Raw genomic sequence first — 24,246 nt, forward strand, 5'->3', positions numbered from 1 at the left:
GCCAGAATCCATCCCTCACGTTTCTGCTCAAATGTCACATCTCCACTTAAATGTTACCTCCTCTGAGAAAGCTTCCTGGTCCCCAGATTAGGTCAGATGCCAGGTTCTTCTCCTGAGAGACTGTCATCACCCTCACAGTGGCCCTTTGGGGACTGTCCCCTAGAGAGGAGTGCTGTGGGGCTGTGCTGGGTGGCTGTGCTCCTTGCTGCCCTCCAGTGCCTGGCAGAGAGAAGCCTCAGTAGTACTTGCTGGTTGAAAGCCCTCCTGATGCTCACAGTCAGGAAGGAGGAAGCATGTCTCTAAAGCCTGTCCTGGGCTATGGACTCTGTGGCATTAGTGACCAGGAGAGAGTTGGATTCCAGCCAAGTGAATTCCAGGAAGACTTCCTGAGGGATGAGGTGTTTGAGTTAGCTCAATGTTTCACAGCTGGGGGACTTTTCTCCCCTTGAGACGTTGGCAATGTCTGGAGTCATTTTGGTTGACCAACTGAGGAGAGAATGCCACTCATATATAAAGGGCAGAGGCCAGGGATGGACTAAGCATCCTACAATGCATAGGACAAGTCCCCTTCCACACCCTCCCCCAACAAAGAATTATCCAGCCTAAAATGTCAGGTTGAGAAATTGTGTTCTAGATAGAATGCAGAGCATGAACACATAACAGAAGTTGGGCAAGAGAGGGCACACTAGTGCCAATTGGGTAAAATTCGGGGGCAAGGAGTATACTGTCTTGGTGGGAGGTGGGGTTAGAAATTCCTTGAGAATCAGCTCTCTGTATCTGCAGAACTGTAAATCTAGGGCCTTCTGAACTAGCCTGGATGGGAATTCATCTTAGGCCCAGCTGGAATGGGTCCTTGCTGTCCCCTCCCCTCCCCTCAGGGTTTGGCTGAACAGGATTTTGATCTTCCTGCAGGGAGCTGGACAGCCTTGTCCAGTCTTCACAGTACTGTAAAGGAGAGAGCTACAGGCACTTTGAAGGAGGAGTAAAACTTGGTGTGGGAGCCTTCAACCTGGTGAGTCCCCCATTTTCATTGTGTTTGGGCTCCAGGTAAATTTCCACAGCATTTCCTTGTTCCATGCATGCTCACTCATAAGTGCCATTATGCTTGGCACTTAGGTGTGATGGGCCCTGGGACCCAGAAATGAACCTGACATGTCATCAGCTATTAAGGGGCTCACAGCTGGAGAAGGGGTGGAGGGTATTGGAGCCAGCTCCAGAGAGTCTATCTGTGCATCTGTGTGTCATGTTGATAGCTTGAAATCCCCTGTTATGGAAGTTATTATGGCACCAGAACTTGACAAACCCAGTAAGTCAGGACTTCTGCCCTGGAGAGCTAATTGCTAAACACCAGTGGCAGGAAAGGAGACAGGCCTGGAGGAATCTGGTGACCCACAGGGGACAGAGAGCCAAGTCTTCTTCTGGGAGGAGCTGGGAAGGTTTCCTGGTGGATGGAAGTAAACATTTGAGCTGGATCTCAAAGGCCCGAGTTTCCAGGTGGAGAAGGATGTATCAGGAAGAGGCAACAGTGTGAGCTGGGACAGGGACCCTTGGAAATGCTGTGCCTGCTCATGGGAGGAGGAGCTCTCAGGAAAGATGCAAGGCCCTGGCCCTGGGTAGCCAGAGAACTTTCTAAAGGCTGTATGTGTCTGGGGGAGGAGGAGGTGGTAGCCCTCTCCTCTTCAGTAAAGCTTGTTCAAAGAGCTGGCCTTGGGGTGAGGGTTCCCTACCCCACTCTGGGCATCTTTCATGTGCCCACTGCCTTTGTTCCTGCAGACTCTGTCCATGCTTCCTACTAGGATCCTGCGGTTGCTGGAGTTTGTGGGGTTTTCAGGAAACAAGGTAACTACCTCTCTTCTGGTACCCTTGACATGCTCAGCCCCAGGACTGGAGCTGAGGTGAACAGGGTGAAGCTAAGGGGCTGAGGGGCCTGGTATCAGTCCTGGACAAAGCCCAGATCTGAGCCTCAGTTTTCACTCCAGTCTCATGAGGCCACAGATACCTGCCTGATCCCTCACAGAATGGAGAGGCTCTGGGGTAAGGGTTGGTATGAAGGGCAGTCCTAAGGGACCTGGGGTCACATTCTCTGAGCCTTGAATATCTCCTCACTTCAAGGCTTTCAGCAAGCTCTCCTCTCTAGGACCATTTTTTGGTGCTTCTACCTCATCTGAGAGATTCCCAGGGGTGCCTTCCTGTGTATCAGAGGTGATACACAGGATCACCTTGGGGTGAACCAGAGAACTCTAGAGTCCGAAGACATTACTGAGGAGAGGGACCTGAGTATTAGCCCCTGTCGGAGGTAGCAGATTAGGGAGAGCTTGCTGGTAGAAGAAGCCCTGGTGGTGGAAGGAGCACCAGCCTGGAAGTCAGGAGCCCTGGGTCAGTTCAGCCTCTGCCCCTTCTCCCTGGGACCCTTAGCACGTCTCTTCCTCTCCTGAGCTACTCTGGGTGAAACAAGGGGCTTGGTGTAGGCCAGACTTGTGCTGTCTGCCTTCCTTCCTGATGTCTGCCATACCACACGACGTCTACGTTATTATTTACATATTGTTTTTCTCAAAAGTGACAAAAATTTTACTTAAATTTATTTAAGGAGAATATTACTGCACAAAACCCATATTATTTGGTATTAGAACATAATCATAAAAAGTAAACATTATGAGGGCCATGCCATCGTATGGAATAGATTATGGGGTCAAGCACAACTCAGCCAGTGTCTGCTAGTCTGCTATTCTTTGTGAGAAGGGAGCTTAGGGCAAGAGTTGGTTCACATGTGAGCCTGGGCCCGTGAATTTCCCTTGGGTACACCATCAGAAGGACAGAGAGCACTAAGGAGAGAAAACCTTTACATGAGGCTTGGTGCTTCCTAATGCCTGTTCTTGAGTCCTCGAAATCTTGGTTGCCATTTGCAGTCCATGGCTGAAGTTTCTGATGGTCCCTTCTGTTTTGCTTTCTCGAGCAAGCCTGTGGGTGGCTGGTGGGGGGGTCACAGGATGTTGATGGGAGTTGGGGAGCACTAGGAAGGCCGGAGGTGGGATGGTCAACCCTAACCTATAGCTCCAGCTCAGGCTTAGTCTTTGTCCCAAAATCAAGGCAACCACAGGGTTTGAGGCAGGACAGGTTTGTGTTTTAGAAAGAGCAAGAATGCTGAGGAGGACAGAATGAGGGAAGAGATTGCAGGTAAACAAAGTGGAATCTGGCCCCAGTTCCTCTTCAGCCAGGCTTTGGGAGTTCTCCCCCAGGAAGCCTTCTTGGGTCTTAGTCTTCACAGCTCCATCTGTTCCAAGAGCTTATAGTTAGGATCTCTTCTTGCTGCTTCTCCTAACCAGACCAGGCTGCCTGGTTCTTGGTGTCTACCACAGGGCTGAGAGTAGGCATATATGGGGAGGAACTGTGGGAGAGGTGGGGGACACCAAGGCCCAGCCCAGCCAAACCTCTACCCTAGCCTCAACAGCAGTCTTCTTCTTCCAGGAAAGTGGCTGCAGCCCCAAGAGTGCATCCCCTTGCTCAGGGTAACACTGCAAGGGAGCAGCTGCCCCAGCCTCTAGGGTTCCAGACTCCAAACCTAGTGACCTCCTGGCCTGCCACAGCAGGCCTCCCTGCTCCTGGCCCTCTCTGGGACCCTCAGCCTGTCCTCCTGTCCCCCAGGACTATGGGCTGTTGCAGCTGGAGGAGGGCGCGTCGGGGCGCAGCTTCCGGGCCGTGCTCTGTGTCATGCTGCTGCTCTGCTACCATACCTTCCTCACCTTTGTGCTCGGTAGGAGCCCCACGGGACAAATGCTGGGCACCGGGACGCTGACCTTGCTCAGGCCCCAGGGACAGGGATGGGGGTGCTGAAACCAGAAGTAACAGACAGATCAACTGCCCACCGACCAGATCCCAACTGCAGTGTTCTCAGCTGTGAAACGGGGATGGTTGTGCCCGCCTTGTAGAGGGTGTGAAAATGCTTCTCCTTGTGGTTCTGGGAACAGACTTGGTAGACGTAGTCTCCTACAATACACTGAGCCCTGTAATACACTGGGATCATATCTGCACTATCTTGTTCAATCCTCATATCACCCTGCAGATAGAATTACTATTCTCATTTCACAGAGGGAAAGATAGAGGCCCAAAGAAGGCCCTGGTGGTTGCTGGGGGAAGTCCAGGAGCAAGTGGTGACTTGTGTTATGCTCCCCCTGCCATCTCCACCAGGTACTGGGAATGTCAACATTGAGGAGGCAGAGAAGCTGCTGAAGCCCTACCTGCACCGATACCCCAAGGTGAGCCCACCCTCTGCTGAGCACCGCAGCCAGCCAGCTCTGTGGACCCACACTGATCCATGTGCGTGTCGTTGCAGGGTGCCATCTTCCTGTTCTTTGCGGGGCGGATTGAAGCCATTAAAGGCAACATTGATGCAGTGAGTGATGGCGGTTCCTTGGGGTCTCCCAGCCCAGCAGGAAGTCAGACACACAGAGTCTTCCTGGGAGGCCCTATGAGAGGACTGATAAGCATTCAGGGATGGGAGAGGCACTTTCTGACTGCGGCAGTCTGGGGATAAGGGAAGATGTGGCATTTGTGCTATAGAATTTCATTTATTTGTTGGCAATACTGGGGTTCAAACTCAGGACCCTGTGCTTACTAGGCAGATGCTGTAATATTTGAGCTGTACTCCCAGCCCCTTTTTGCTTTAGTTATTTTTTGTATAAGGTCTTGCATTTTTGGCTAGGGCCAGCCTCAGACCATGATCCTCCTACCTGTGCCTCCCACATAGCTACTACCATGTCAGCTTGTTGGTTGAGATAGGGTCTTACTAACTTTTTGCCTGGACTAGTTTCAAACAGTAATCATCCTGATCTCTGCCCTCTGAGCTTGGATTATAGGTGGGAACCACTGTACCCAGCCCTGTGCTATAGGATTTTGAGATATGATATAGGACTATGGTATTCCTGGTGGTGGTGGGGGTTGAAGGAGGTAGCCCTTGTTTAGGGCATGGTGATAAAGCTGAATTCTGATAAGTAGGATGGTGATGCCAGGGGCTGAGGAAAGCCATAGAAAGGGTTAGAGATGGGGAGGGTCACAGTGGCCAAGTAGTATGCCAAGGTCCACAACAGAGTTCTGAGGTCTTCACCCAGTCCTAGCAAGAGGTTACCAAGGCCTAGGTAACCTTATGAAAACTACTGGACTCTTTGAAGTTTGTTGAGGCACAGACATTATTATGTCAGTATAATATTAACACCTTTTACCGCCTGTTATCCCATCCAGTGTAGTATGGCTGTGTCCCTCCCTTTCATTTTGTGACCAAAAATCCAAAGTCCTAGCTGAGTGCTCATAGCTGTAATCCTAGCTTCTTGGGAGGCTGAGAAAGGAAGGATCATGGTTCGAGGCCAGACCAGGCAAATAGATTGTGAGACCCATCTCCAAAATAACTACAGCAAATGAACTGGAGCTGTGGCTCAAGCAGTGGAGCGCCTGCCTAGCAAGTGTGAAACCCTGAGTTCAACCCAGTCCCACCAAAAAAAAAAAAAAAAAAAAAAAAAAAAATCCAGAGTTCTGGGGAGGAGGACAGTAATGAAATTAAGGTCCTAGAGCTGGGACTGAAAGCCAGATTGCCCAGCTTCTCAAGCTTCTCAACCCTCACCTGAGCTTGGCACAGGGGTGAACCACCATGCACTGGAGAAGGCCAGGTCTGCTGTGGAGTCAGAGGTTGCAAAGGGTGCAGAGGATGGGGTGGGACCAGGTGAGCACTCACCAGGCTGACCTGCAGGTGCCCACAGGCCATCCGTCGGTTCGAGGAGTGCTGTGAGGCCCAGCAGCACTGGAAGCAGTTCCATCACATGTGCTACTGGGAGCTGATGTGGTGCTTCACCTACAAGGGCCAGTGGAAGATGGCCTATTTCTACGCTGACCTGCTCAGCAAGGAGAACTCCTGGTCCAAGGTGGGCTGGTATTACACGTTGGGGCATTGGGAGGCCAAGGCTGACCCAAATGAGCCATCAGCCCCCAGACAAAAATCTAACCCTTGACTGATCACAGATGTGTCAGCTGGAATCTAAATAGGACCATACACTCTGATAGGAGTAAGAGTTGGAAGGAACTAAACACTGTGATGAGCACAGAAACTTGACTTCTTTATTTGGTAATGGGGATTGAACCCCAGGCCTTATCATGCTGTGTTACCACTGACTTACAGCCCTGGAAATACAATGTGTCAGTTGAGACATTTAGTCACAAGAGATAGAAACATGGTTTACATATTTTAGTGAGCACTGTCCAATAGAACTGTCTGCTATGGTGGAAATATTTTTTTGCACCATTCAAATATGGTAGCCACCATGAAGGAAAGAGAGTAGTGGCCTGAGCAGAAGGATATGAGAGAGAGAGAGAGAGCTGGGCATGCAGCTATGTAGCTCAGGGGTGGAGCACCTGGCTAGCATGCACAAGGTCTTGGTTCAGTCCCCAGCATCCTCCCCCCCCACACAATAACAAATAAATATGGATGGTAGCCATCAGCTACCTACACAATTGAGCACTTAAAATGTGTATAGTGCAGCAGAAATTGAATGTTTTAAATTTCATTTTCTTTTAATTAATTTAAATAGCTCTATGGGGCTAGTGGCCATTGTATTGGATTATTCACATCTAAAACACCAAAGGTTCATTGGGTCATATAAAGAAAATTCTAGGTGTACTTGACTTTAGGTAGGGTGGGTAGAGGAATTCAAATGACAGTCTCTGAGCTCATTCTTTCCATTTGGGAATGTGCTCTCTTTAATGATATCTTTGTTATGTAGGCAGATCCTCTGTGTGACAGGAAAGGTGGCCATGGGCTGTCCCTACTCAAACCTTCCCTTGGTTTCAACCAAAGTCACACAGTTGCACCTCACTGGTTGGCTTAAGTCACATGTCAATGCCTAGAACAGAGGGTTGAGAAGACTCCTCATGAATTGGGAGTAGGAGACAGGTGGTTCCCCAGAAGAAGAATGAAGTTATGTACCTGGAAGGTGTGTGTGTGTGTATATGTGTGTGTGTGAACCTACCATAGAAAAAACTCGTTATGGGAAGTCTTAACATAAGTATTAGCCATTTTCATCATAGTAATGGTATCCTAGAACTCTGAACCAAAAGTCTTACAGGCACCTAGCTCATGAAAGAGCACCCATTTCAGTACATAGCACATGATGTAACTCAATGACTTTATGCCTTGCTCATAGCAGACATTGCCAGTCAGTCCTAGCACTTTCCCATGAGCCTGGTGAACCTTACAAGTCTCTGCAAAGAGCTTGTAGCCACTAGAACTGATCTGCAGTGCACATGTTAGGAGACCTCTTTGTCATCCGCATCTAGTCTGTTTCTTATCCCTGCCTCTGCATGGAAGTCCCCCTTGCCAGGGGACCCATCTAAAGAGGAATTCTCAGGCAAGTGGGGTCTGGGAGGGAGCAGGCTTTCCTTGAGTGGTCACTGTGTATCTAGCACTTGTCATTTTGCCCACATCACACCTAGTGATATACAATCTTTCATCTCCATTGGGCACATGCAGGACTCTGAGGTCCCCAAAGCTATTGGTGACACATCCTGGACTTGAGGACAGTTCTGGGAGATTCAGAGGTCTCCATTTGACCTTTGCTGCTCAAGTTCTCCTGAGGAGGTAGGGCTTCCCCTGAGAGCACCGCACTGTTGGAGGTGTGTCCTTGGGCTTGGTCCCAGTGTACTCACATCCGTTCCCCGTTGCCTCCCACTCCCAACAAGAACAAGCCTTGGGGGAATCTTTTTGAACAAAAATTGACTTGTTAAGTCTTTTGGTGGAGTGGTGTGGACAGCTGGGTTCACCTACATGAGGAAGGGGAGGCCACACAGTCTGTGAGGAGCAGTGGGAGAGTCAGACCTCCCAGATGTGAGGAAGTCTGGTGTGAGAACCAGTTTAGTCCTCAGCTTGCTGTGAGACTTTGGGACAGTAAGTCCCTCTCTGTAGTACTCTCCTCAGAGGGGTTTCCTATGAAAAATGGGGTTCATAACACCCTGAGTTCTGGAGTCTCATCCATCAATTTCTAGCTTAGGGATTTGGTCTGTGGCCATTGCCATAACTGTCACTCTTCTACTCACACCCCTCTTTGTCTGGGCCTTTCAGAATCAATCCCAGGGAGGTCTGGAGTTTCCTCAGCCAAGGGCTGAGATGGTGGAAACACAGTGGTGACAGCCATGTGCTCAGGGCTATAAAAAGGGAATGCTGGGAAACTAGCATTCCTGGAGACCCAAGCAAGAGGCCAAGGAGGGCTTCAGGAAGCCCAGACCTCTGAGCTGAGTCTGGGAGGAAGTTAGGGTGGCAGAGTGGAGGAAGTGAGAGGACACACCGAGCCAGAGAACAACAAGAACAAAATCTCAGGATGAAGACACTGCTAAGAGGTTCTGTGTCACCGGGTGAGGGTTTATGAGGTTTGAGATCAGGGGGTCTGGAGGAACCCTCCTCCTCTGAGCCACTTGCTATAAGCTTCTGAGGACAAGCACTGTTTACCTGGCACAGACCATAGTGGCATAATCCAGCAAGGTAAATATTTCTGGAATCAGAGGGCAAGCAGTCAGGTAACATGGGAGTCAGGGCCCCCATCAGGGAAGGTGGCTGCTGTTCTCCATCACATCCCTCAATGATGTGGATGCCTGCAACTCTAGGCCACTGCATCCATCCTAGTTCCTGAGGGTCAGTGAGGGCGAGCTGTCTGGAGAGAAAAGGGAAGCTCTTACAGGAATGAGACTGACGAGAGAAACTGTGGCCTGGGTAAAGGAATAGTACAGGCAAAGGCCTGGTGGGCTAAGGAGGGATAGGGAGAAGATGGCAGCAGATGAACCAGGAAAGGAGTTTGGGGCAGGTCATGGAAGGCTAGAGCACCAATTTGGGCTTTATTCTAACAGTGAAGCTGGGGGGATGGTGGTCTCTAAGTGTTTGTGTTTCAGATTTGTGCTCTCTTGGTACCCACAGTACTAGGCCAGGAATACAAGAGTGAATAAAGCAAAGACCCGACTGAGGGTTCATGTCCTGGTAAGGAGAGAGACGGGAAGCACACACGGATGTACATTGTACCATGTCAGCTTCCAGTGAAATGCCAGTCCCCTTCTGCTGCACCGTGGTTGGGGATGCCTGTTAGAACATCAGCCTGCAGCAAAGGGACAGGCTACATGGATATCTGAGGAATGTTTGGGCAGAGGGAGCTGCAGCAGAGTGGGGGCGGGGCTCAGGCAGAAGTGTGGTTGTACACTGGGACCAACCCTGAGGCTACTGTGGCTGGAGTGTGCAGAAGATTGGCAGTAGTAGGAGATGATGTGGAGGAGGAGACTGGGGAAGCTGTCTTACAGGCTACAGCATGGGAAATGGCTTACAGGGTAGGAATAGGAGCAGGGAGCTCACTTAGGAGATCATATGGACTAGGGCAAAAAGACACCCTCTAGCCTGGAGCAGGGATATGGCATGGGCTGATGCTATCATTGAGGGACGCCACGAGGGCAAGGTCCATGGCATTCAAGAGCTAGGCGTGGCCTGGGTGCTACTTTGTCCATGGATCCTCCGAATGCCCTTTCCATGGCATCCTCAACTCACAGGACTTTTAAAATCTCTTCTGCCATACTTGTTTAGTTCTCTTCTGTAGATTAGTGATTTATATCTATCTGTATCCTTCTTGCTGGGTTGTATGCCCATACAATTGAATGTACAAGGCCATATATTATTTATTTTTACATATGAGAGTTACTATTCATTTTCACTTGTGTGAATAATATTTGGCACATGGACCTATGATTACCAGCCTGAGGCCAACAGATCCCCTCAATTAGGATGTGTAGGTTAAAGCAAGTTTTTTTGTTTGTTTGTTTTTGTTTTTTTGTGAGACTGGGGTTTGAACTCAGGGCTTCATGCTTGCAAGGCAGGTGCTCTATCACTTGAGCCACACCTTCAGTCCATTTTTCTCTGGTTGTTTTGGAGATGGAGTCTTGCAAACTATTTGTCTGGGCTGGCCTTGAACCGCCATCTTGCCGATCTCAGCCTCGCAAGTAGCTAGGATTACAGGTGTGAGCCACCAGTGCCCAGCTAAACAAAGCTTTTAAAAGTAATTTTTACTCACATTCTAAGGTTTTTAACCTGGTTAGAAGCTCTAATCAGCAGTTTTAGATTTCTTGATTAAAAACCTAAATAAACTGATTATGTTTGGTAAATAATAAAGATACTCTTAAAAGTGGATGGACCAGGGTACCGTGTCCAGAAGACAGACTCCCCCTCACCTTCACAAAGACCAGCTCTGCCTCAAATTGTGATGGCCAGATTGAGGCTCTGGGCTCCAGTGTGTGTAGCTGCCACGTGGAGGCTGCTTTTGTCTGCACCAGAGACCAGTCTCCAGGATGTCCTAGTCCCTTTCCTTCCCCACCCCTGTATTTCTTTCTTGACCACAGACAGGTACTTATTTCTCCTTGGCAGCAGCCCCACTGACAATAGCTGTTTAAAGGCTTGGCCCCTTGAGGGCAGCATAGAGCCAAACACCTCTCCCACCAGACTGTGGGGAAGGCCTATGGCCTACAGGCAACTCTCCTGGCTGGGGCAGGTGGATCCGGATTCCCGTCAGGCACAGTCTTCCAAATGAAGTGATGTGATGTATGTAAAGCATCTGGCACACTGCCGGACAGGTCGACCAGGAGAGCCTGAGCTGAGTCCTGCCCAGGGCCCTGCTTACATTTTTGTTCCCAACTCCTTTACACAGGCCCTACTGCATGGCACCTGTCTGTACTGCACACCATACCTCCCTGGCACTGCTTAGGTGACTCCCCTTGGCCCTGTCTTGGGCCTCTGAATCTTCCTGTTGTCCTCCAAGAGCCCACTCTGCAGTTACTCCTTCCTAGAAGCCTGGCTATGCCGCCTGTCTCTACCTCCATTCCAGACTCAGCAGCCCTGCCTGTCCACTAGTTGTGTGGGTCTTTCTCTCCACTGCTTTAAAATGGAGAGGGCGGCTGCTTTGACAGGAGCGCCTCCTGGATTTAACTCCAGCCTAAGTCCTCAGGTTGCTTCAGCTTGCTCACCCTCACTTGCTCTCCTGTGGCTTGGAGACAGTGTTAGCCTCTATGCCCAGCCAGTGTGAGGTCTGGGGTTATGACTGGAGGGAGGGTTGCTCACATCTGACTGGCATTCTCTCTCACAGGCCACCTACATCTACATGAAGGCCGCCTATCTCAGCATGTTTGGGAAGGAGGACTACAAGCCATTCGGGGATGATGAAGTGGAGTTATTTAGGTGGGCCATACTCTTGTGCTTCTGCCATAGGCCCCACAGCAGACAGACCAGCCAGGCTCTTCCCGTGGCTACCACAGCTGCCTGAGCTAGAGGCACCAGGATGGGTGGTCATGCCCCTTGCTCTGAACTCTGTCCTGCCCCAGGAGCACTCCTGTGCCCACCATCCCATCCGGTCACCACTTCATGCTGCTGTTGGTTAGGACCTTTTGTTTTTGTTTTTTTCTTGTTGGCAGTACTAGGGTTTGAACTCAGGTCTTCATGAGACCTGAGTCTCATGAAGAGAGACAGGTACTGTACTGCTTAAGCCAACCCCCAGCAGTCAGGGTCCTTTGAATATGCTCTGAGGTTTCCTTGTAGCACTCAGCCTCTTTCATCTGTCAGTAGGATACTGAGGTCCAGAGGTGGTAAGTCCTTCCATTCAGCTAAGTCAACCTGATGCACTCAGAGAAGCACAGAAGAGAGCCCAAGAGCTGAAATCGAGCTGACAGGATTAAATCCAGCCTTGCATTTCTTAGCTGTTTCAGTTTGGACAATCTCAGCGTCTATAAGATGGGAGTAACAACTGCCACCCTGCAGGGTTGTTTTGCAACAACTAATTAATGTATTTGAAGAACCTGGCATAGGACCTGGGACTTCCTGAGCTGACTGCCAAGTGTCGCTCTTTTCATTCTTCTCTGTTCCACCTGTCTATCTCCTGTGTAGAAAAGGTTGTTAGAGGAGAGCCTCCTCACCGTGGCAGACCGAGGATGGAGCCTAGAACCTTCCCAGGTCATGGTGGGGTTGGTGGGTCCCAATTAGCAGACCTGATAGTGGGTACCATATGAACTTCCTGGGCTACTGCTGTCACAATAGTAGGGTGTTAATCATTGGTGGAGAGCCTGCTACTACAGTGAACTCCATGCCCTGGCTCTTCCAGAAAGCTTGTGAAACGTGGCGTCATAATCTACACTTTAGAGATAAGGAAACTGAGATCCAGAGAGGCTCCAGGGTGAATAAGCAGGCAAGAAACTTGGGATGGCTTCACCTCTATGTCCAGCTGTTTCCTGAGCCTATACACCTCTGGCTTGAGGTCACAGTCTCACCTGGTGACTGTGGCAGGAATTGGAGGGTAGACTGGAGCCCATGGGTGAGGGATGTGCTTAACTGCATGCTGCATTTTATTCTGCCTTTGGAAACAGCTGAAGAGTCATAACTCAGCAGGCTGGAGTTAATTAAGGGTCTGAGCTGTTCTCTCTGGATAGGTCCCACCCTTTCTCCGGGTGTTGTCAAACTAGGATTAGCCCTCCCAGGAAGGGATCTGGGAGTGAGGAGAGATAACCAGGAGGCAGGACTGACCTTGCTGTGTCTGAGTACATTCTCACCTCTGACAGCTGTGAAGCCCCTTGCCTGAAGCCCCTTGCCTGTCAAAGGCAGTGGCCAGGTTTTGTTGCAGGGCCTGCGAAATGAGATCAGAGCTAAAAACTGTTTCAGACCTGGAAGGTTCTTTGGAGTTCAGTATTCTGAGTTGGCTGGGGGTCCTCAGTCCTCTCTCTTTCTTTATCCCTCTCTCTCGCTCTTCCCTTACCCCACCCCCCAACCCCAGGATTGAACCCGAAGATTATTGAACCTGGGGCCTCATGCTGCTAGACTAGGAAGGTGCTCTACCACTGAGCTACATTACCTCCTTTCCCTTCCTCTCTTTCCCAGAGCCGTGCCAAGCCTGAAACTCAAGATTGCTGGGAAATCTCTACCCACGGAGAAGTTTGCCATCCGGAAGTCTAGGCGCTACCTCTCCCCCAACCCTGTCTCGTTGCCAATCCCCGCTCTGGTGAGTAGGAACATCTGGAGTGGCCCTGCCCTTGACTTTGGGATTGTAGGGTTAGAAGAGAGACACTGCCAGCAGGAAGTAGATGGGAGAGAAAGGCCTGGAGAGGATTTCACAATTCAGCCAGAGCTGGGAGGAGGAGCACAGATGAGCTGGCCCAGACCTTTTCCTCTGAAGTGCTGGGCCAGGGAGACAGGCCACAAGGCAGGAGGAGGGACTCTCCTAGACAGGCCACATCCTGGGCCCCAGGCACAGACGTAGTCACCTGGCAGTCTGTGTTCCCAGACTGTCGGTTCCAGTTTTGTCACATGATTGTAATTGTTATTTACACAGCCAACCTTTTCCGGGGCTGGGATTTTAGCCCATGACATGTTAAGGCGTAAAAGATCAATAGAAACATGACCTAATCTGTGCAGTTTGCACAGCCAGTGAGTTCAAAATATAAACCGAGTAGTCTGGCTCCAAAGACTATGTCCAGAGTCACTGTTACAATGCTAATTCCATGCATGATTTGAGCAGGCATCAGAGAAGCTTCCAGTTTGCTAAAAGTCAGTATGTTACCTGACCAGTGAGGCAGCTAGAAAAACAGGAGTCCTACTTCAGACTTGTTTTTTGGTCCTAGCTCTACTGTTCTCTGAGTGACCTTAGGTGGGCTCCCTCTGCCCTCAATGTAAAGTGAGTATAGTGATATGTACCTTACCAATGTCATAGAGCAGTTATGAGAATCAACTGATAAAATCTGTTAAATCCTTCATAAATTGAAAAGTTCAACATTTATGCAGAATACTATTTAGAGCTTATATCCTGAATACCTAAATGAGTTTTAAAATATTTTACAGCTTGTACAGTACAGCTATCAAATTGGGAAGGGGGATCTCTAGGAAGGGCAGAAGCAACTAGCAAAAAACTTTAGGGGAGAATTTCCAAAATTTAGATGAGTATTCCCCAAATATTATTTATGCAGAAAATTATTTCTGTGATTAAATACTTGGGAAAGACAGGCCTAAACCAAGTTTATATACTGTTGGTTTTCTTGGGGCCTTTATGATAATCTGCATGGTGAGTCTCCAGGAAAAAGCTTAGGATGTGATTTTTTTTTTTCCCAACTTATTTGGGCATAGGAACCTCCCTCACCCTGCCCCCATCACCTTTTTAATGGAACATTTGCTAATTTGGGACCTCAGAACAATTTGAGAAATACTGGTTCAAACTTAAATACCCTTCCTAGAACATAATAACAAGAACCACCACAATAATGTCTTTCTGGAACTTTATGCAAATCATGTTTACATCTATTACATAGTTTGGTCATTTAGGAAATGCTAACCTAACAGTTACTGGGAATGAAAATTTAATATTTTGGCAATCAAGGCAGGAAAAAAAAAGAAAGGAATCAGAATGTGCTTTACAGTTTTTATGATGGTAATTTAATTCTAAAGGAAATGGAAAAGTATTGTCTTATTGAGCTCCTTGCTTTGGGGTGGCATGGGAGAGAAGGTGATAGTCTTTGATAGTCACTTAAGTGAATCATAGTTCCTTCAATATAGGTGGAAGCCCTGCTGGCTAGAGCAGGGAGGACTTCTTGGGGAGTGTGTGGGGCACAGGAAGAGTTTGGACAGAGGTTGAAAGAGGGCTTAATAGTGCCCAGGAAAGCCACAAGTAGAAAAGTAATGGAAGAATATTGGCAGTTGTGAGAATAGTGTGGATATTGGGCCACATTAAACCCTCACTGGGGTAGTAAGTAGTAAGGCTCCCTCTATAATGTCCTCAAGCCCATAGCTTCATAGGTTGTGCTGAGACTTGTAATGGAAGATTGGGATAGAAAGGCCTTTAGAGACCCTCTGATCTGAGCTGCCTGTTTTATAGATGGGAAAACTGAGGCCCTGTCGGGGTAGAAACCTAGAAACCTAGGTGTGATTTGCCCCACTTCTGCCCTCAGGAAATGATGTACATCTGGAATGGTTACGCTGTGATTGGGAAGCAGCCGGAACTCACGGATGGGATGCTTGAGGTTATCATCAAGGCTGAAGAGATGCTGGCAAAGGGCCCAGGTGACTACACTCAGGCCCTTGAACCTGCCAGGCTAGGTCAGGTCTTTAGGAGTTGAAGGCTCTCTCTGCCAAAAATGCCTTTCCTTACTTAGTTACCCTGGTAACTGTCTGTCTTTTTACACCTGACCTTCAGTATTAGTTCCTCCAAGCAGGTGTGTCCCTTTGTCAAGGCCCTCTGTGGGCTCCTCCGGCCCTTGGGCTCCCTTCAGTCACTTCTAGCTCACTACGATCATTATCTCAGTATCTGCTGTCCTTCTCAGTAGTGAGCTCCAAGGACAGGGACCATGTTTGGTTCACCTGTGTCCTGGGTTCTGCAGAGTAGGGGATCCCTGAGTAACTGATGCAGAAATGAGCAAGCCTGCCTTCTTCCCTCACACCCCTGTTCTCAGAGAATGAGTACTCAGTGGATGACGAGTGCTTGGTGAAGCTGTTGAAAGGCCTGTGCCTCAAATACCTGGGCCGGGTCCAGGAGGCTGAGGAGAATTTCAGGAGCATCTGTGCCAAGTAAGTGTCTGTGGCAGGAAACTGGGCCTGTGTTACCTGGGAAGAATTCTTGGTGCTTCTCCATCCCCACACCCGCTGACTCTAGCCAGTCATACTCACCACACATGTACTCCTATCTACCCCATGCCAGGACCTGTGTTTAGCATAGATAATTTAGAACCAGTGCCCCAGGGCTGCCAAATTGCCAGAGGACTTACTGGATCCCATACGTTTCTAGTGAACAGCACCCCCTGGGGTCTGCAGTTCAGTGATTCGGCCTTTGAAGGTGGGGAGTGCACAGGTCAGACTTGGGCAGCCCAGCCTCAGCCACTCAGGAAGCAGAGGGAACAGGTGCCCAGAGAATCTAAACATAATGAGCGTACCAGGAAAGCCTCTCCAGAGCCAACACTTAAACTGGGAAGTTTATCAGCAAAGGTGAAAGTTTTGTTTTTCTGGTGTGTGTGTGTATGTGAGAGAGAGAGAGAGAGAGAGAGAGAGAGAGAGAGAATGTTCTGGAGCTCTACCACTCGAACCACAATCCCAGCCCTTTTTGCTTTAGCTGTTTTTCTTACAGGTTCTTGTGTTTTTGCCCAGTATAACCTGGATTGCAATCTTCCTATTTATACCTCCCATATAGCTGAGATGCCAGGCATGTGCTACTGTGCCCAGCTTTATTGACATGGGGTCTTGCAAACTTTTGCCCAGGCTGGCCTCAAGCCTTGATCCTCTCGATCTCTGCCTCCCATGTAGCTGGGATACAAGTCTGAGCCACCATGCCTAGCAAGGGATAACGTTTTAAGTGGAATAGGTACAGCATGTGTAAATGTCTAGACACAGGACAGACACCTGAGAGTGGGATGAGGTCCTTCCCTGCCTGGATGAAGCTACAGGAAGGGCTGAAGATGAAATAAGGAGGGCTAGGCTGAGAAGGACCTAGATATTTTGTTCACAAGGCTAAACTTTGTCCTGCAGACGAGAGAGTCAGAAGGGGTACTGGGCAGGGCAGACTTAGCTTTAAAAGTATGTCTCTGGGGCAGCATGGAATGTGGGTCAGAGCAGGCTGGATGGGAGGCAGGAGGCTCCTGAGTGTAACAGGCTGTTCAAGCTAGAGAAAAGGGCTGCAACTGAGATGGGGGGTGGACTAAGGACATGACCCCAGTGCAAGTTGGAATTCATATCAGGAAATCCTCATATGAAGTTCTAGGAAAGCTACCAAGAAGGACCTAAAGGATGTCTCAAGGCCAAAACCTGTGAGCCATGTCCTCCTCTGTTCTGCAGTGAAAAGAAGATTAAATATGACCACTACTTGATCCCAAATGCCCTACTGGAGCTGGCTTTGCTGTTTATGGAGCAAGGCAGAAACGATGAGGCCATTAAACTTCTGGAATCAGCCAAGTAAGACTTGGGTAACCTTCATCTGGCTGTGGGCAGAGAAGCCCATGCTGGCAAGGGCAGCATGGCAGTCCAGAGGCCACGCCAGTGTCCGTGGACCTCAGCTCTGACCTGCCATAGGAAAGCTTCTTCCTCAATTTACAAATAAGCAACAGGAATCCCAGAGACATCATGGGTTGCCAAGGTTCAGACCACAAGCCAGCTGCAGGCTTGTGTGAAGACCTAGGTTTTGTGCCTTCCAGTCCAGGGATCTCTCCTGAAACCATCCCTTTAAGCTTTTTTTTTTTTTCCATAGTCCCAATGGGACTACATGTGGTTCCAGAAGGCATGATGTGGGGAGGGGCAGGGATTTAAATCTCTAAAAACCTTCGTTGGATAGAGGTGTGTGGTGTGGGGTAGCTCACACAGCTCAAACAAAACAAATGTGTCTAATTCTCTGTTCACTTTCAGGCAAAACTACAAGAATTACTCCATGGAGTCAAGAACACATTTTCGAATCCAGGCAGCCACACTCCAAGCCAAGTCTTCCTTAGAGAATGGCAACAGATCCATAGTCTCATCAGTGTCCTTATAGCTTTGTGCAGCACTCCCAGACTGGAAGACAAACAGAGACAGCAGGACAGAGCTCCTAGAAACATTTCAAAAGAACCCCCCCTGCCCTGCCCTTTGGGGTCCACCGGCGCTCCAGTGGGAAGAATATCTGTGCAGAAGCAAAGCCGGCATTTTCACCAGTGTCCATGGGTCTTTGCCAAGGACAGAGCAGGTGGAGCCCTCTGCCTGTCCTATCACACATACGGGTACTTGTTTTTCACTGTGCTGTTTAAGACAATGTATGAACAGTTTTTCCTTAGAAATACATTGATGGGACTAACAACTAACCACCTATAAATCCTTCTTTTCACCCATATGGATCTAGAGGAAAATCTCTCTCTAGGATGCCAAAGGCCAAACTGCTTTTCAAATCTGAAGGCCCAAGCTTCTGAGTGTGGAAGGACCTTCCTTTAAGAGGAACTGGGGATATTCCCGGGTGTGTGGCTTTAGCTTCGAAGCTCCTGGGAGTTGGGCACAGAGGTCACATACAGACACCCACAACCTTACCACTCCTTATAGTTCATTTCCTTTGTTACTTTCTTTTTTTTTTTTTAACTGGGGTTTGAACTCAGGGCTTCATGCTACTTTTGTTACTTTCAATGTAAAAATCAAGCGTTTTTAGTCAGACAAAATTTGAGCCCATCTGTAAAAAAATCAGTCAACTGTAGGCAATGGGGATGCCAAGGCCTGACAAGAGGAGCTGTGTGGTCTTAGTGTGCCAAAGCCACTTAAGAGGCATGGGAGAGAAAGTTCTCAGAACCCAGTCTGCATCCTTGCTGTATGCCAAATTGAAACCAACAGGAATAATTTATGAAAAAAATCTTCCATACTTTACTCCAAGATACATTTATTTACTGACAGCATTTTTTCTTAGAAATAGAACGGTGGTTGTTGTCCTGTTATGTTTCAAGATATTTCAGTTAAGAGAAACGAGAAGTGGCACAGTACCTGCCTACCAAGCACGAGGCCAAGTTCAAACCTCAGTACTGCCAGTGATAGAGAAAGAGAGAGGCTTAATAAAATCTATACACAAGAGATCATGCAACATCTATTTCAATAAAATATGTGTTGCTTGAATTCTTGGGCAGAGCAGAAAATCTTGATCCTAAGCCACATGGCCTGTGTATGTTTTATTTAGGTATGTTTTTAAAAAATTTAAAAAGTTACCAACATTTTAAAATGGAATTTCACAAATGAATTTGATTTCTGGCTGCTGAGTAGCAAAGAGAGATCTGGCAAGATTGAGCCTCAATTCCCATAAAACAACAATCAGCTAGAAGTAAACAGAAGCTACTTTAAACACTTCAATTACCTTTCTAGCCTAACAGCATCTGCATTTGCAGCCTCTGGGACTGTCAAAGTGAGAACACCAAGTTCTACCATTCACATTTTAATGCCAGCAGCACACTTCAATGTAACCATTTCCCTGGAGGGAAAACTACATACACAATAAAAATAATCATCTGCAAAAAATGTCAGTCCCTGAATGCATGAATGTGATTTCTATAAGCAGAACCATTGGCAGCTAGTCCAGTTTTCCAACATTGCTGGATTTAGCAAACACTTTTGAGCATCTGCCAGGGGTTGTGTTAATATAGAAGATACATAACCAATGCACCTCCTATGAGTGATAATGAAGTCGTGGGTTTTAGGTAAAGTGTATTCTAGGAAAAAAAATGAAACAAATAAAAACCCTTTGTCCAAGATCTTTTGTACTGGGTGCTGTCAGAGTAGAAATGCTATGAAAAAAATTTCCGATTTTGACATAATTAGACAAAAGAATGATTACCACAGACAGCAAGTCTGTGGCAAGCTCACTATTCTCCAAAGCCTGGATGCTGGAAGACCAACGTGAGGCTTTTGGGGGAGGCCAGGCTGTTGAATGAGGGTAGGCGCTTGTGGCTTCCCCACAGGAGGAAGACTGCCTACTGCTGTGCCAAGTAACACTGCTCTCAGGATACGTAACGTATGATTTGCAAAATTGCAGTTTAAAAAAAAAAAACAAAAACAAACTTTATCTCAACATTCATTTCAGGTACTGTTGCTTTTATTTTAAAATTTTGTCAGGATGGTTTCCTTGCCAACATTTGCTGCTAATTTCTTGAGGACTTCATTAGCATGTTTACCTCTGCTGCCCTGGTTGCAGGCTGGCTGATAAGACAAACTGGTGGGGTCTGACTCCGGTTTCCTACCTGCAGCTTCTAAGATAGGCTACCAAAAACATTTACGTGAAAGAGTAAAAAACGTTAGGTCTTTTAACAAAATCATATCCTTATGCAGGGGCCTTCAAAGGTGAAAAACCTATCCTGGGCTTTCTCAGTGTCTTCTTAGAGTCATTTTTGGTCATTCCTCCTCTAATGTTACAGACCTTCCCAGCACCTCTGCTCTGGAAAGGCAGCTGATGGGAGAGTTCTAGCATGGAAACAGGGAGGCCTAAACTCTAGTCCCAATTTACTGATTTTTCAAAGTGATCTTGGAGAAATCACTGGCCCTCTAAAAATAAGCAACTTAGGCTAGACAAAGGTTCTTTCCTGTTCCTTATACTTCTGATCCTAACTCTGGCCAAGTCACTTTCTTGGTTTTCATCTGAAGAATGAGACAACAGATAACACTTCCCAACTTTTCTGCTGGGTTCTCAAGCATTTCACACAGAATAACAGGCTCCTTAAATGAGAGTGGTATGAGGGCGAGGAGAGGGGCTCCAGGGTCACTAGGACAACCACAGTAAGTAATCCTCATTTAGAAAGTCAAAATCCTGTGCCACAAAAATGAACTCAGTTGTCAGGGAAGTAGCAATTGTGTAACATGATCTGAGCAGGCCCTTGGCAACTGTCTGCCTCAGACTCCCACTGGTCATAGGCTCTCAGCCTGGCAGGGTGGCTTGCCAGTGGGCTGGTCGGTATCACCTCTCCCACATGTTGGCTTGCTTCCCTACCTTCTTATCTCAGTCAGAATGGGAGTGTTTCCAAGAAATTTATCGTCATTCACAGCAAAAAGCTACAACTTGACATCGAAGCTAGGCCCCTAAAAGGCCAACCTCAACCTAAGACTTGGCTGGGGTCCAAATGGTAAGATTCCCAGCATATGAAGAGTGGCACCAGGAGCTTTTTAGAAAGTCCTAGCCTGCTGAGAACTAGATCATTTAACAAAGGAATCAAATCTTTTCTCTGGAATTACTCCCAAGTTTGTTTATTCTAAGATGGCAAGTCAACAACAATCTTCTTTTTTACTTCAAATGTACAATTCTTTCAAGAACTGTCACCAGGTGTCCTTACCACCATCAAGTAAGAAATGAAAAGTGCCTGGATTCCACACAGCCAACGGGAATATCTAATGCCTGCGCTCAAATGCAGGTTAGAAAGTGCCTTTCTGCTTGGGTTTGCACAACTCTGAAATCTGGTGCACAGTTCATTATTGACCAGCAGTTTAAGCCCAAAAACAAGTTATTTTATTTGGCAGCTTGAAAAATCTATTTCTGTGTGAGGAATCTATGAATTGCTTCCACTGCATAAAGTCAGTTATCAAGTGAGAAAGTAGAGCTCTTTGGGAAATTACCAAAAGACTCCATAACTGCTAGCTGTTGACATCTAAGTTTAATCAGATACATCAATGCTAATACCTCACAAATGACTGAGTTAGGCTCTTTTCCTTCACATTAAAACACTTCAGAAAATCAGACATCATATGCTTGGGGGTCGGGGAGTAACACTAACTACTCACTACAGCAAGCCCACTTTATTTGTGGGTTTATTACATGCGGTTTTGACTGTGATCAAAAGTAAACATCTAAAGAAATTTCAACAAAAAATTTTAAATTCTTATGTGTGTATCACACAGCTCTGTTGTGTTTAAATTGTACAATCTGCTGTTTCCCTGCCTTTAATTTTGTAAAAATATGCCTCTCAAAAAGTAAATGCTACCCCAAAAGCAAGGTAAAAGTTAATGTGCTTAATTTAGGTGCCAAAGTAAAAATTTTAAGATGTGTTCAAAGGTTTTTTTTTTTAACTGTTTTTAGCCAAAGTTGGGCAGCATTCTGGGAGAAATGGTTCAGGCCATCTATACAGTACAGCACTGGACTCTGCATGAAGGAAAAGGTATAACCTAATACCCACTGGAAAAGAAGAGTCAGTCACCTGCTCCAGAGACAGGAGGTAAAGCCTGCATAGATGTAAACTCAAGCCTGAACTGATGCTTGAGGGGTAGCAAACTACATTCTGGAGGAAGTTTGCTGTAAGACAGTAAGAGGTAGGTCTTGCCAGCAGCAGGTCAAAGGGAAGATGTCAGTGGATGTGGTTTAAGATACTAGTCAGAAGCTGCCTGCCCACTCAAAGAGAGATTTTCTTTGTCCTCCTTGCCACCTCCAAACTCTTGTTTATGAGATCCTTATATTCTGGTGGAAACATCTTTGGAATGATAGCTCCCTCTCCATCAGAAATGATCATTTCAGACTTCTTAGAACCTCTCTTTATTCCATTTTCTTGAGTATCTACTATCCTTCTCTTGTGCGGCTTATTCTGATAGGGGAGAGATAAGTAAATAAAGAATAAAGTCATGGAGTAAATAAAAAAGATATGTTTAGTCTAGAGGATAAGAAGCCAGCTATCTGAACAATGTGGGGCAGAGAGCTGCAGGGCAGAAATGATACTGCAAAAAGACTAGTAATAAACTTGCCATTTAGAAGGCACAAAAAGATGGTCCAAGAGGCTAGATAATATAGTCCTATGAATTAAATAGGCAGAAAGCCAACTCATCCTTGTTATGGAGCTTGAATTTGCAGCACAATGAGGAGCTATTAAAGTTTTAAGCTGGGGAATAACATTACCCAAAACTACTCAACTTAAAATTATTTTAGCTGCTATGAGAAATAATAGATTATACAGGATTAAATATGGAACTTCTTAGTTTTCACCACCAATTGCTTCTGGCTTGTCTGAATTGCTAACAAAAATACTGCATCTCACTTCACCAGCTACTAGATTTAGGAAAAAAGGAGAATGCTTTCAATATGATAATCAGTGAATTGGCACTTCCATGTTCTTTGCTCTTCACACGAAGTCAGAAATTCAGCTTACCAAAACCTATAACCATGAACAATATTTCTTTAAAGGTACCTTCAAAGCCATTAACTCAAGGTTTAAGAATCATCAGAGTAGGCCTGAAAATGCCTGTGATTATTCTCCTTCATGTCATTACAGATAGTAATCATCATTATATGCAAGGGCCAAATGACCAAATGGTGTATGAAAAACTACTGCACTGTAAAATTGTAGCTTACTGTCTGTTTGCTGACAAAGAGCTACCCTTGTGGATAGAGGATAGTTATTCTGCACTGTTTGAAAGCTGGATTGGCGCTAATACAGAATGTACCTGTTCCTGCACTTCTTGTGTAGACAGTGCTGGAAGCCAAACTCAGTGTCTTTCTGTTAGTATAGTCATGCTTCCCAACTCACATAAAATTACCTTTAGGTCCTGTCTGGATTAACTACTATACTTGGCTGCAGAGGTTGGACTTTGTCAGGCATTCAGAATACACTAATACCTTATTTAACTTCTTTTTCTTAGTGCCAAAAAATCTAGAGAACTACAAGCATGATTATGGAAAGGTGGAAGCCATAGGTGCTGCTGCTCTTCTTCTGATCACAATCAGATTTGTTCATTTGGGCATACTGGGGTTTGAACTCAGGGCCTCCCCCCATGCCAGGCAGGTACTCTACCACTTGAGCCACACCCTCAGCCCCAGTTTTATATGCTTAAAACATTCCTTATTGATAATGATCATCTTTCATACCATAAGCAAAAGAAAACTTTTGTGGAAAATACCCAAGGTAAGTTTTCATGAAACAGAAATGTAATTGAAAAGTATTCTCACCCAAAGGTCCTTTAAGTCTTGTACAGCCAGGTGCTGGTGGCTCACACCTGTAATCCTAGCTACTCAGGAGGCAAAGATCAGGAGGATCGAGGTTTGAAGCCAGCCTGGGCAAACAGTTAGGGAGATCCTGTCTCAAAAATACTCAACAGAAAAAAGGGCAGGCAGAGTGGCTCAAGTGGTAGACAGCCTGCCTAGCAAGTGTGAGGTCCTGAGTTCAAACCTCAATACTGCCAAAAAGGGAAGAAAAAAAAAAAAAGACAATTAACATTAAACGGACGCATAGTTTTTAAGCCAGTGCCTATTGTTCAGTGGGATAAACAATTATGAGGCAGACAATTAAGTGGTGCAGATGATTCTGAAACCCCTTTTGTAAAATTTCACAGAGGCCTCAAAAATTTTATAGAAAACAGGTCATTTTCTATACAAGAATGAATACAGAAATTTTAAATCTATTAAAATCACCATAAGAAGGGGACTAAGGTGGAAAGGAGAAAAATAGAGGGGATGAACCACTTTGGGCTGTAATACAGATACATGGAAATGTCACAATATAACTCCTTGTATAGATATCTTAAACAAAAATGCCTTTTTTCAAAAATGGAGAACGGGATGGTAAAACAGGTCCTATCTGTGGGTTGGTACTAGTGGAGGGTGAATGTAGTGGAAATATTACATGTTCTTGTATGAAAATGGAAAAATGAGACATGTTGAAACTATTCTAGGAATGGGGGTGGGGACAAAGGAGAATGATAGAGGGGGTAGATAACTGTTAATATTGTAAAAGCTTTTGTAAATGTCACAATGTATTCCCAGTACAACA

The 24,246-nt window shown here is 46.7% G+C and overlaps 1 protein-coding gene across 11 annotated transcripts in view; it reads left to right on the forward strand.

The window, feature by feature from the left end:
- The window catches only part of Ttc39a (tetratricopeptide repeat domain 39A), a 52,321-nt gene extending 28,613 nt beyond the window's left edge, over positions 1–23,708 (forward strand). For 6 of the 11 annotated variants that reach the window (XM_074080163.1, XM_074080162.1, XM_020182959.2 and 3 more), the window contains 12 exons: positions 913–1,012; positions 1,774–1,839; positions 3,643–3,751; positions 4,186–4,253; positions 4,331–4,390; positions 5,748–5,909; positions 11,145–11,236; positions 12,923–13,043; positions 14,980–15,091; positions 15,481–15,595; positions 16,853–16,969; positions 17,417–17,681. In XM_074080163.1, coding sequence (XP_073936264.1) covers positions 913–1,012; positions 1,774–1,839; positions 3,643–3,751; positions 4,186–4,253; positions 4,331–4,390; positions 5,748–5,909; positions 11,145–11,236; positions 12,923–13,043; positions 14,980–15,091; positions 15,481–15,595; positions 16,853–16,969; positions 17,417–17,540 — 1,246 coding nt within the window. In that variant the 3' untranslated portion in view covers positions 17,541–17,681. Of the gene's footprint in view, positions 1–912; positions 1,013–1,773; positions 1,840–3,642; positions 3,752–4,185; positions 4,254–4,330; positions 4,391–5,747; positions 5,910–11,144; positions 11,237–12,212; positions 12,363–12,456; positions 12,726–12,922; positions 13,044–14,979; positions 15,092–15,480; positions 15,596–16,772; positions 16,970–17,416; positions 17,700–17,729 lie in introns of those variants that run through there. The other 5 variants (XM_074080170.1, XR_012449911.1, XM_020182960.2 and 2 more) reach the window with 5 other exon arrangements.
- Positions 23,709–24,246: the final 538 nt, after the last annotated feature.

Source organism: Castor canadensis, chromosome 7 (genome assembly GCF_047511655.1).
Source record: "Castor canadensis chromosome 7, mCasCan1.hap1v2, whole genome shotgun sequence".
Classification (NCBI taxonomy): Eukaryota; Metazoa; Chordata; class Mammalia; order Rodentia; family Castoridae; genus Castor; species Castor canadensis.